The sequence below is a fragment of the Sus scrofa genome, chromosome 3 (assembly GCF_054392235.1).
Source record: "Sus scrofa isolate SSC_HxYL_T2T_F1_AM1 chromosome 3, Sscrofa_HxYL_maternal_Yorkshire_Landrace_v2.0, whole genome shotgun sequence".
In the NCBI taxonomy this organism is placed as follows: Eukaryota; Metazoa; Chordata; class Mammalia; order Artiodactyla; family Suidae; genus Sus; species Sus scrofa.
The window spans coordinates 52751848-52765089 of NC_139385.1; the positions used below are offsets into that span (position 1 = coordinate 52751848).

At 45.8% G+C, this 13242-nt stretch overlaps 1 protein-coding gene across 10 annotated transcripts in view; it reads right to left on the reverse strand.

The window, feature by feature from the left end:
• The window catches only part of IPPK (inositol-pentakisphosphate 2-kinase), a 60145-nt gene that overhangs the window by 35717 nt on the left and 11186 nt on the right, over nt 1-13242 (reverse strand). For 9 of the 10 annotated variants that reach the window (XR_014841156.1, XR_014841155.1, XR_014841157.1 and 6 more), the window contains exons 3-6: nt 13094-13189; nt 9937-10003; nt 7907-8028; nt 6424-6513 (exon numbers count right to left, since the gene is read on the reverse strand). Coding sequence is in view for 3 of the 10 variants with exons in the window: in XM_013995782.3 (XP_013851236.2) it covers nt 6424-6513; nt 7907-8028; nt 9937-10003; nt 13094-13189 (375 nt within the window). In the remaining 7 variants the exon portion in view is untranslated. Of the gene's footprint in view, nt 1-6423; nt 6514-7869; nt 8029-9936; nt 10004-13093; nt 13190-13242 lie in introns of those variants that run through there. The other variant, XM_085018354.1, reaches the window with a different exon arrangement.

Here is a 13242-nt window from a genome sequence, read left to right on the forward strand (position 1 = left end):
ACACAAATGAACCTTTCCACAGAAAAGAAACTCATGGACTTGGAGCAAAGACTTGGGGTTGTCAAGGGGGAGAGGGAGGGAGTGGGATGGACTGGGAGTCTGGGGTTAACAGATGCAGACTATTGCACTTGGAGTAGACAAGTGATGAGATCCTGCTTCATAGCACAGGGAGCTATATTCAGTCACTTGTGATAGAACATGATGCAGGATAATGTGAGAAAAAGAATGTGTATATATATATATATATGTGTATATATATATGTGTGTGTATATATATATGTGTGTGTGTATGACTGGGTCACTTTGCTGTACAGTAGAAATTGACAGAACACGGTAAATCAACTGTAACGGAAAAAATAAAAATTATAAAAGAAAAAAATAAAATAATTGAAATGTGTCGCTAGAAACCCTGCCCTACAGGAAATACTAAAGGGAGGAGTTCTCTTGTGGCACAGCAGGTTAAGGATCCAGCATTACCACTGCAGTGGCTTGGGTCACTGCTGTTGTGTGAGTTTGATCCCCCGCCCTAAAACTCCCATATGCCACAGCCATGGCCAAAATAATATAAAATAAATAAAATTTAAAAGAAAGAAAGAGGAGCTCCTGTAGTGGCACAGCAGAAACAAATCTGACTAGGAACAGTGAGGTTGCGGGTTCGATCCCTGGCCTTGCTCAGTGCATTAAGAATCTGGCATGTAGGTTGCAGACGCGGATCGGATCTGGCATTGCTGTGGCCCTGGTGTAGGCTGGCAGCTACAGCTCCAATTTGACCCCTAGCCTGGGAACCTCCATATGCCATGAGTGCAGCTCTAAAATGGCAAAAAAGATTAAAAAAATTTAACAATTAAAAAAATAAATTAAAAGAAAGAAAATACAAAAGGGAATTCTTTAGGCTGAAATAAAAGGGCACCAGACAGTAACTCAAATCCATGAAAGGAAATAAAGAGCACTGGGTAAAGGAACATACACAGGTTAAATATATAGAACAATATATATATATCTTGCTAGTAACTTTTTTCTCCTACCTGATTTAAGAGACAGAATGTCCCATGCAGGGCATAAGGCAATTACTACAACTCCATACTGACAAGCATACAATGTATAAAGATGTAATGTATGAGAATAACAGCACAACAGCAGCGGTGGGGGAAGTCAACAAGACTACATGGGGCACAGAGTTGTGTATATTACTGAAACTTAAATGTTGTTAATTGGGCTAGATTGTTTAGGTTAATAGGTTAAATCAATAGGTAGAACACCTGGACAGAAAATCAACAAGGAAGTAGAAGATCTGAACAACATTATAAACCAACTAGACTTAACAACTATCTATATAATATTCCACCTAACAATGGCAGAATATATTCTAAGTAAGTAAACATGAAACATTCTCAAGGAAAAACCATACGTTAAACCATAAAATAAGTCTCAATAAATTTATTTATTTATTTATTTATTTCTTCTCTTGAGTTTAACTTTCTAAGTTAACTTTCACAATAGTAGTTTCTTTCTTTCTTTTTTTATTTAATGGCTGTACCCTTGGCATATTGGAAGTTCTCGAGCCAGGGATCGAATCCAAGCTGTAGCTGTGGCAACACTGGATCCTTTTTTTTTTTTTTTTTTTTTTTGCTATTTCTTGGGCTGCTTCCGCTGCATGTGGAGGTTCCCAGGCTAGGGGTTGAATCGGAGCTGTAGCCGCTGGCCTATGCCAGAGCCACAGCAATTCAGGATCCGAGCCGCGTCTGCAACCTACACCACAGCTCACGGCAACGCCAGATCGTTAACCCACTGAGCAAGGCCAGGGACCGAACCCGCAACCTCATGGTTCCTAGTCGGATTCGTTAACCACTGCGCCACGATGGGAACTCCTCAATAAATTTAAAAAGACATGAAGTCATGCAAATGTTCTGCAAACTAAGTGTAATGAACTAGAAACCAATAACAAAAGGAAATTTGAGAAACTCACAAATAGATGAAAACTAAATATACTCCTAATCATCAATGAGTCAAATAAGAAATAAAAAGGGCAATCAAAATAAATTGAGATATATGGAAATGAAAATACAACATACCAAAATTTACAGGAGGCAGAGAAACCAGTGCTTAGAGAGAAATGTGTTCTTGTAAAAACTAGATTAAAAAGAAGACCTCCGAGTTCCCACTGTGACACAGTGGGTTAAGGATCCCACATTGCCACAGCTGTGGCGTAGGTCGCAGTTGCAGCCTGGATTTGATTCCTGACCTGGGAATATCCATATGCCACAGGAGCAGCCAGGGGGGGAAAAAAAGATGATCTCAAATCAATAACCTAATTTTCAACCCTAAAAGACTAGAAAAGATCAAACTAAATCCAATGTAAACAGAGGGAAGAAATAGTAGATTACAGATAGAGGAAAGAGAGAACAGAAAGAGGAAAACTGAGAAAAGAAATAAAACCAAAAGTTCTTCCTCTGAAAAGACAACCAAATACGGCAATCCTTTGGCTAGATCAAGAAAAAAGAATGCTACTTCTATACAATATTGTACTCATATTAAAAAAAAATTACCATATGATAAAGCAACTCTACTTCTGGTTGTATATACCCAAGAGAACTGAAAGCAGGGTCTCAAAGAAATATCTGTACACCCATGTTCACAGAAGTAGTTTTCACAACAGCCAAGAAGTGGGAACAACAGAAGTATCCATCAGAGGGTAAACGGGTAAACAAAATACGGCACATTCAATGGAGTGTTATTCGGCTTTCAAAAGGAAGGCAGGAAGGCAGTTCTGACACAAGGTACTGTACAGATGAGCTTGAGGACATTATGATAAGTGAGATGAGTCAGAAACAAAAGGATGAAGGCGTATGATTCCACATACGTGAAGAACCTACACTACTCAAATTCACGGAGACAGAAACTACAGTGGTGGTTGCCAGAGGCTTGAGAAAGGAATAAATGTGGTGTTGTTTAATGGGTGTAGAGTTTCACTTTTATAGGATGAAAAAAATTCTGGAGATGGACAGCAGTGATAGTTGTACAATATAAGTGTACTTAATGCCACTGAACTGTACAACTTAATGGTTAAGACAGTAAATTTTTATGTTTATGTGTGTTTAAAACATATATATATGACATAAATAAATCAACTGTATTTCTATGCAAACAACCTTAAAATGAAATCTGTAAAAATTCTTTTTACAATAGCATCACCAAAAGTAAAATACTTCGGAATAAGTTCAACAAAAGCATAAGACTTATACACTAAAAACTACGTAACATCACTGAAAGAAAGACCTAAATAAAATGGAAAAACATCCTGTGTTCAAAGAGCATGAATACTGTTACGGTGGCAATACTTCCCATATCAATCTGCAGTGCAATGGAATCTCTATCAAAAATCCCAGCTGGGAGTTCCTTTAGTGACTCAGTGGTTAACAAATCTGACTAGGATCCATGAGGTTGCGGGTTTGATCCCTGGCCTCGCTCAGAGGGTTAAAGATCTGGCATTGTCCTGAACTGTGGTGTATGCAGCAGGTACAGCTTGGATCCCATGTTGTTGTGGCTGTGGCTGTGGCTGGAAGCTATAGCTCCGATTTGCCCCTAGCCAAGGAACTTCCGTATGCTACAGGTACAGCCCTAAAAAGAAAAAAAAAAAAATCCCAGCTGGTTTCTTGGAAATTGTGGAGGTTAAAGGTACCTAAATTGGAAAGGAAGAAGTAAAAATCTATTCATAGATGACATGATCCTATACATAGAAAATTTCAAAGAATCTACAAGAAAGCTACTAGAGCTAATAAATAAATTCAGCAAAATTATAGGGTACAAGATCAAAACACACAAATTAGTTGTGTTTCTATACTCTAGAAATAAACCAAAAAGGAAATACGAGAACACAATTCTATTTATAACCACATTTAAACATTCCAAAAGAATACTTAGAAATATTTAACCGAAGTAGTGAAAGATTTATACACTGAAAACTATAAAATGTTGCTGAAAGAAAAAGAAAACCTAAATAAGTGGAAAGACAGCCTGGGTTCACGATTACAAAGATTTAATATTGTTAAGATGGCAATACTGGGCACTCCTGTGTGGCTCAAGGATCTGGCACTGTCACTGCAGTGGCTCAGCTCACAGCTGTGGCATGGGTTCAATTCCTCGCCTGGGAACTTATACATGCCACAGGTCTAGCCAAAAAAAAAAAAAAAAAAAGATGGCAATACTACCTGAAGTGAACTATAGACTCCTGAAATTTCTGTCAAAATTCCAAGTCTTTTTTTTTTTTGCAGTTATGAAAAATCCAATTTTCAAATTCATATGTAATTATAAGGGGCTTCAAATAGCCAAAACAAGCTTGAAAAAGAAGAACAAAGCTAGAAGACCAACATTTCCTAATTTCAAAACCTATTTACAAAGCCACAGCAATCAAAAGAGCATGATATTGGCATAAGAACAGACATACAGACCTATGGAATACAATAGAGAGTCTAGAAACAAGCCCTCACATATACGGCCAATATATCTTCAGTGATGGCACCAAGACCATACAATGAAGAAATGACATTCTTTTCAACACATGGTGCTGGGAAAACTGGATATCACATACAAAAGAATGAAGCTGTGCCTTTACCTAACACCAAATACAGAAATTAACTCAAAATAGATCAAAGACCTAAACATAAGAGCTCTTAGAAGAAAACATACAGGAAAAGCTTCATGACCTTGGTTTAGGCAAAGCTTTCTTGGCTATGACATCAAAAGCATGGGTAATGAAAGAAAAAAAGACAAATTAGACTTTATCAAGATTTAAAACTTCTGTGCAGCGAAGGAGACTATCCAAAAAAAAAATTTCTTTTTTGTCTTTTGTCCTTTTAAGGTCACACCTGCGGCATATGGAGGTTCCCCAGCTAGGGATCTAATCAGAGCTGTTTGCTGCTGGCCTACGCCAGAGCCCAGAGCCGCAGCAACACAGGGTCCGAGCCACGTCTGCGACCTACACCACAGCTCACAGCAACACCAGATCCTTAACCCACGGAGAGACCAGGGATGGAACCCACAACCTCACGGTTCCTAGTTGGATTCGTTCCCGCTGTGCCACTATGGGAACTCCCAAAGGACACTATCAACAGAGTAAAAAGGCAACCAACAGAACAGGAGAAAATATTTCCAAATAAGCACAAGATCAAATGTTCAACATCATTAGCCATTAGAGAAATGCAAATGAAAATCATATGAGATACTCCATCAAATCCGTAAGGATGACTATAATCACAAAGAGGGATAACAACAAGTGCTGGCAAGGATGTGGAACAACTGGAGCCCTCATATCTTGCTGGGGAATACAAAATGGTGCTGTAGCTGTGGAAAACAGTCTGCCATTTCCTCAAAAAGTTAAAGCAGCATTTCCCTAAGACCCAGCAACTCCACTCCTAGGAATTTACCCAAGAGAACTGAAAACAGGGACTCAACATGTATATGTACACATGTGTTCAGAGCAAAATACTCACAATGGCCAAAAGGAAACAATTCACATGTCCGTCAATAGATGAATGGATAGGAGTTCCCGTCGTGGCGCAGTGGTTAACGAATCCGACTAGAACCATGAGATCGAGGGTTCGATCCCTGGCCTTGCTCAGTGGGTTAACAATCCGGCGTTGCTATGAGCTGTGGTGTAGGTCGCAGAGGCGGCTCGGATCCCGAGTTGCTGTGGCTCTTGTGTAGACTGGTGGCTACAGCTCCGATTAGACCCCTAGCCTGGGAACTCTATATGCCATGGAAGTGGCCCTAGAAAAGGTAAAAAGACAAAAAAAAAAAAAAAAAATAGATGACTGGATAAACAAAATGTTCCCCTACAATGGAGTATTATTCAGCCAAAAAAGGAATTAAGTGTTGATAAATGCTACAGAGTGCATGAACTTCAAAAATATCATTGCTACGTAAAAGAAGACAGTCACAAAATATGAAATGTCTAGAAGTGGTTGCCAGGGGTCAGCACGACGAGGGATTAAGGAGTGCCTGCTCATGGGCACAGGACTTCTTTTCAAGGTAATGAAACATTTTGGAATTAGACAGTGATCATGGTCGCACAACCTTAGGAACAGACTAAAATCCACTGGATTAAACACTTTAAAAGGGTAATAACACCCAGGATATCTAAATATCTCAATTAAGAAAATAAAGACAGTTCCCTCATGGCTCAGCATGTTAAAGATCTGGCATTGTCACTGCTGTGGCATGTGTTCAACCCTTGGCCTGGGAACTTCCGCATGCCGCAGACATGGCCAAAAAAAGAGAAGAATGTGAACCATTTGGGAAATTAAAAGGAAATAAATCCTCCATTTTATTTTGCTCCTCAGAAAATTCCAGATGGTCACACCTCAGGCCCAGCCTTTCAGTACGAGGCTCTGTGCACAGGGAAACCGGCTGGTGGGCTCTCCTCACCTTGAGGTGCTGGTGCATGCAGTAACGACACACCTTATGCTTCATCTCATGCGTAACTTCACTGGAGAAAGGGATAAACCCACATTTTGGCTGCAAAATAAAACAAGGAAGGGAGGAAAAAAGCTCAGAAATCACATACCTCTAGGTAAGGCATATAACTAACTACGTTAATGAAGTACAACTCCCATGAAGATCAGCAAGTGTTAGACATAAACATTCCCCAAAGGTGCTTTTATCTTCAGTCCCCAGTAGGAATTGATGCTTCCTTCACTGCACCACATAAAGGTCTCTTTGCCAGTAGAGAATCCAAGACCAGAACCCTCACGGGGGCGGGGGGGGGGGGGGGGAACAGTGATGTCTCAATTGCTGGCTTAACAAAGTACAACACAGAGCAGCTTTGTGTTTTCATCACAAAACAAGCCTACAAAGACTCTAGGAATGCAAATATGCCCCGAGCTCCCAGCTCCAAGAAGCAGAACCCTCGGTCCCTCTGACAAGAATGTATGAACGGGAAGGTGCCCATCTGATAGTTGCAGGGCTCCCACTATTTCTGGAACTCTGGGTGCCTTCTGAAGCCCTGGTTTCTGGGCACATACAATATGAAAAACCAGTGCCTGGCCTCAGGACATGAAGATCATGCTGCCCAGCATTTTTGATGCCTGAGATGCTCACTCTCTGGTTGGAGAAGCAGAACATTAGTCCACACTGAACCCCCAGGGGTGTGAACACTCAGGGGCAAGAGCATGACCCAGAACTCCCCACCAGAAGTGTGGAGCAAGGAAACAAACAACAGCCTTGGGTGTCAGGGAGGCTTCCTGAGGGAGACTCAGGCAGCCATGCTGAACATGGCCACAGAGCTGAAGCAGGGCCTGGTCCTTATCCAGTGTTCACTGCCTTCCACTAGACAAGTGAGGCTTTTGCGTCGCCCCCACCTCAGGACTCCTGGCCATGACAAACCAGGGCTTTGCTGCCTCCTGGAGGTCTGTCCTGAGCATGCTCCTGAGAAGCAAGGAAACAGAGTGCCACCAGGTCTAAAGGGCCACCCTCAAGCTGAGCTCCTGGAACATGGCATGCAGTGTCACTAGGAAGGAGGTCAGGAGGGGGCCTGGAAAGCTGCACCCTCCAAGGAAAATAAGCAGAGCAGAACCCATGCTTCCTTCTGGTGCCATCAGCTAGGGTTTGTCCCTGACTGGCTCCCTGTTGTAAGACCTGAGAATGAGTCTACATCTGGGGGTCTGGGAAGGTGTGCCCCTTAGGTCTGGCCAGTGAGAGGAACAAAAGTAGCAAAGTGCAAGTGGTACACACGGAAGGAGCAGAAAGTAAGCCTAGGTGCTGCAAATGAGGGGCTGCCTAGGTTACGGGCACAGTGTGGGGACATCAGGAGCTTCTGTGGGAAAGTTCGCTCCAGGCAGGTGACTCATGGACTTTAGTCTGGACCCTCCTTACCCTTTGTCACACCGTTTCCCTTTTGACAAAAATTCACCTTGATCTCTACACACAGGATCGGCCGGTGCTCTGCAAAATGGTAGGTCTGAAGCCTGGCTAAATTGGGAAGGCACAGAGCATAGCCACTGAGAGTGTCCAGGTCCTTGTCACAGCGTGATTCTGGAAAACAGAGCAAAGAGAAAAACTAAGGATCAGTGTGAGAGAGATAAGACGACTCGACGGCAGTGTGGCCTCCTGTGGGGTAAGGATCGGCCTTGCCCAAGACGAGGCTGGCCTTGGCCTCTGTTCTTGGGAGGTCACCTCTGAGCCTTGAGTTGTCCTGCCTAAGGAGTCTATCTGGGGACCCAGAGTCACACAGGTGTAACACTGGTTCCTGGCAGGGGTTTGGGCCCTGTGCTATCCGCTCAACCTCTGGAAGGGCTGGAGGTGGAAAGCAGCCACACGGGTGGTCAGCTATGCATATGAGCCCCATCCCCAACACAACCCTGACACCTCTTCCTTCAGCTGGCTTTCACCTGTGACCCTTACCTGGGATAAGCCACAATAATGAAGAAGACAGTGAGTTCTGCGGGGCCTTCTGGCAAATTATCAGACTTGAGGTTGGTCTTGGGGACCCCCAAACATGTTGTCATCAGAAGTGAGGGTGATTTGAGGAACTGCCCCCCAGTTCTAAAACTCCCTCAAATCAGGAGCTCAGAGAGGAAGGAGGCAGCACACTACCTTCCTCTTGAAGCTTCCTCAGAAAACTTAAATACCAGTACTTCCTCGGGACTGACTGCCAGAAGCTGTTCTGTAAACAGTCACAGAAGAGACAGCCTCCAGGTCCCAGGAGAAGCCAGCTTTCCTCCTTCCACAAAACAAGACTGACTATTCTATTAAATGATATAACTGCTGATTATAAAACTAATGCTGCTGAGAGACATTAGTAACTAATCGCAGAACCACAGCACGTTCAGACTGTCTGTGTCTAGATGAAGAAAACAGGGCCAAGACACAGTTCAGGCTCTGAACAAGGCTGCTGCCTCCTTCCCCCTTGTCGGCCCTTTCCACCCATGAGGCCCAGCTCCTCACTGCTCCCCAAAACAGGGACTCTGGGGTGCAGTCGTCTTCTTTCACTTTCCTAATCAAATATGGAAGGACTTTTATACTGGCTCATTGCATGCCCTGCCTGGCTGTGCTTTAGAAGAAGATACATTTTGTCCCTCAACAACATGGATTTTACATCTTTGTCTCTATGAAAGGAAAGACTGTGACATGGTTACTGTCATTATGGTCACAAGCAAGTACAGGGAAGGTACATGAGGTATTGAGGGGAAAATATGTGAGATGATATGGGGAGAAGGTATATAAGGAGATGAGGAGGAGTTTGGAGGTGATGGAGGAAGGTCTGGGAGGTGATGAGGGAGGGAATGGGAGGTAATGGGGGAAGTTTGGGAGGTGATGGGGGAGGGAATGGGAGGTGATGGGGGAAGTTTGGGAGGTGATGGGGGAAAGCCTGGGAGGTGATGGGGGAGGTTTGGGAGGTGATGGGGAGGTATGGGAGGCAGGGGAGCTGTTGGGGGGAAGGTATGGGAGTGCAAGGCACATACAGTGATGGCCGGGAGTACGTGAGCTGGCGGCGGGGGCAGAGGGACAGGTACAAAAATCCGAGTCTCCCCTCTTACCGCAAGAGGATAAGCAGCTGGGTGGTGCCAGCTTCTTGGGGAACGTCTTCAGGACTGCTGACCCTAGGGCCTGGCCCACCTCCGTGGCTCAGTCTACTTGGCTTTCCTCCAGACTCCTCCAGGCCCGTGTGCAGCCCAGCCCATCTTCCTTTCCCTATGTCTCCCCCAACTCTTTCAGCTTCCTCTCAGCTCCCAAATGCATTTGTGTTTTTATTAATTAACTCTGAGTCAGATATTCCCCGAGTGATCTGCATATCTGATGCCCAGAACTGTATTCATGAGCTCCTAGGATTTCTACCCCTGATAATGAAGATCCTGGCAAAAGACCTACCAAAAACTGTATCCTATCTAACCTGAGCAACCACATCAAACACATTACAAGTGGGGTGTTAGAAACTCTTACCTGGCCTTTCACACTGTATCTTTAAACAAAGCTGTTTCACAAAATCTAAAGGCAGCTGAACAACTTCCTGTAAGAATAAGAAATACTCAGTGTGAGTTGCACAACAATCTGAACGTACCTAATGCCACAGAATTGAACACTTAAAAATGGTTAAAAAGGTCAATTTTATGTTACCACATTAAAAGTACTCAGTCTGTGGGGTTTAGGGATAAAAGGTGCTTTGTTATTTTAAAGATATGTCCATATTAGACAGACACACTAAGGTTTCTGTGCACTAAGAGGAACAAGCCCTCCTCGGAGTGGCTGGCCAGCAGCGTGCCCTGTGTCACCCACAGTCAGTGTCCACAGAGTGCTCCTCACAGGGCTCCTCCTCTGTCTTCACCATGCCCTCATCCTCATTCTCACATGTCTGTGGATGGCAGAGCCGGGGCCAAGGCCGCTCTCAGCCTGCACGAAGCTCCTCATCAGCTGTCCCCAGCCACCCTGAGGTGTCTTACACTCCAGCTCAAAGAAAGGGGTCTGATTAAATATTAATCTCCAAGAAGACGTCCTGTGCGCCCACTGGCCATGGGACTTAGGATGGCTAACATCTGGTGCATTTGGGCAAAAAGCAAAGGAGCAACTTCTCTCTGCTTCACCATTTCTTTGCAATCTCCCAAACTAAGAGCTTCTACTTAGTCCACATTGCTCACCACCATCCCCGTGTGGCCGGGGTGGCAGAGTACTGACTTCCTGAGAAATCCCCAGGGGACACAAGAGACCTACCAAGAATGAGAAGGCTGGGATCCTGCCCACTTACATGCCCACCTTCTCCATCCTGCCCGGCGCCACCTAACCTCGGGCTCACAGGAAGACAGGACCAGGCCAGTCCCCAAACCAGCCAGGCAGGGCCCGAGGTAGCGTGGACACAAGAGTATGTCATCTGAGCCTTGCTCTCTCACCACTGCTGGGCTAGCCTTATCTTGCCCCAGGACACAGAGCAGGGAGAAGCTCTTGCCTGGGCTCTATTTTACCCTGGCTTGTGTCATGGGTCAGAGAAAACAGCATCGTGTACATACGCTGACTCCGCCTGAACATGGTCTTGTTCGGGCCAGAGCTGTGCTCTGCAACCCACACTGCACCAGAGCTGGGTCAGAGTGGCAGACGTCCCTGGACACAACAACCACTGGAAGGAAAGCAGGCTGTGCTTGACTCTGGCAGTGTCTTCCTGCGAGGGGGCCACGTCAACAGGATGGATGTTCCTGAAATGTGACCTCTGGGCTCACCCCTCATGCCCAGAGCCCCGTCCACTGTGGACAAAGAGATCCCAAACCCAGACCAGAGCAGGCCCTGGGCACATCCTGATGCTATTCCCACCTGCCACCGGCCCCTCCTGGAAGTAAGGTCTAGAGCCCCCGAGCTGTGAGACAGAGCGACACTCCTAGGTGGCCAGACAAGAGTGCTCCCTCCCCAGGAAGGAAGCTAGGGGCCGGCACACCTGCTTTCACTCAGACACTGTCTAGGCCAAAAGGAGGTGCCACACAGACAGCTCAGAGATTCAGACTCTCACAGCCAGTGGGTTCCAGGATCTCACAATTCAATGGGACAGGTGGGGACCTCACTAGGGGGGTGCTAGCCCCCAGGATGGCCCCAGTCACCCTTGCCCATGTAGCCCCACAATGCCTAGAGCTGACCTGTGAAGCCCCAGGAGGCCTCTGAAATGACAGGCACAACCCTGGGATAGGCAGTCTCAGACCATACACTGGGGAAGCCAGGGCCGCACCTCAACAGTGGGTGGAGCCTTGCAGTGAGTCCACCTGGGAGGTGCTGAGGCTCCCCGTCAACAGCTGGCACTACCCCACCAGCTCCATGGCTCTGAGCTACCCTGGGAAAGGATCCTTAGCCCCAGCCTTCAGATAAACCTGCAGCCCCCATGCCCCACGGCAGCACTACCAGCAGTATACCCTAAGCTGTCAGACGATGATCTTCCTTGGAGGATGTTTTGCTGCCATAGCCATTTAAATTCACTTTGCCGGAGTTCCCGTCATGGCGCAGTGGTTAACAAACCCGACTAGGAACCATGAGGTTGCGGGTTCGATCCCTGGCCTTGCTCAGTGGGTTAAGGATCCGGCGTTGCCGTGAGCTGCAGTGTAGGTTGCAGACACGGCTTGGATCCAGCATTGCTGTGGCTCTGGCGTAGGCCGGCGGCTACAGCTCCGATTCGACCCCTAGCCTGGGAACCTCCATATGCCGCGAGAGCGGCCCAAGAAAATGGCAAAAAAGACCAAAATAATAATAATAATAAAAATAAATAAATAAATTCACTTTGCCAGGCAATCTTAAGCTTCAAAGAAACTTTCACTCAACCTCCTTGTATCACTTTTCTCAGGATGGACACAAGATACAGAATTTGCAAAACAGGCAGCGCTCTTTCTGTTTAAAGTGACAAAACTGCTAGTCTATTCAGGGCTCTGATCTAAGACAGGCGGAAAGGCCAGAGGCAGAGAAGCAGTGGTGATCAAAGCCAAGACCCTAGAGTGGCTGTCCCAGGCCTGGATCAAGGCTACCGGCTCTGAGAGTTGCCAGGATAACTCCACTGTGGCTTCTTATGCTGCCCTCTCCACGAGTGTCCCAACAGCAGACCCCACCCATAACAGGCACTCCTCTTGGTTACTGAGACCAGAAAACGCCTACAGTGCAGACCACCTGTGGGCACATGGGCACATCACCCACATGGGCTTCAGCCACGTTCTCTCATGAGCCCAGGTAGCGACACCCAGCCCAGGGGCCCCTTTTCCCTCTAACCTGCTTGAAGGTGCCTGCCAGGGGCACAGGGCCCAGTCATGCTGCCTGAACCTCACTCCAGAGCCCTCCCAAGCTGAATGCCTCAAGGAGGGGAGAGTGGTGGGAGACCAGGGGTCCCATTAAGGGAGGGTCAAACAAAGCATCTCTGAATGTCTCTGAGCTTCACACTTCTCAGCTAGGAAACGGGAATAACACCATCTGCTAGGCTACCTCCAGTGCAACAAGGGAGAAGTACGCTTGGAAACTCTGTAACTAACATGGGGGTCATCATTAAGCACAAACTTCTAAACCGTAGTTGAGAAGTTGGTACTTTGATGCCGAAGGTGCCTATGAATTTAGACTACAGTAATTAAAAACAAAACAAAACACTTACCCCACAATGAACATAGTTCTCACCCAAAAACTCTTTCATGACATTTTTGCCAAAGTCCACTATATTCTGTAGGTGCTGGAATATTTCTTCTGAAGTCTGTAAAAGAGGACAAGATACAATGACCAGGCCCTCATCACATACAGGGCTGC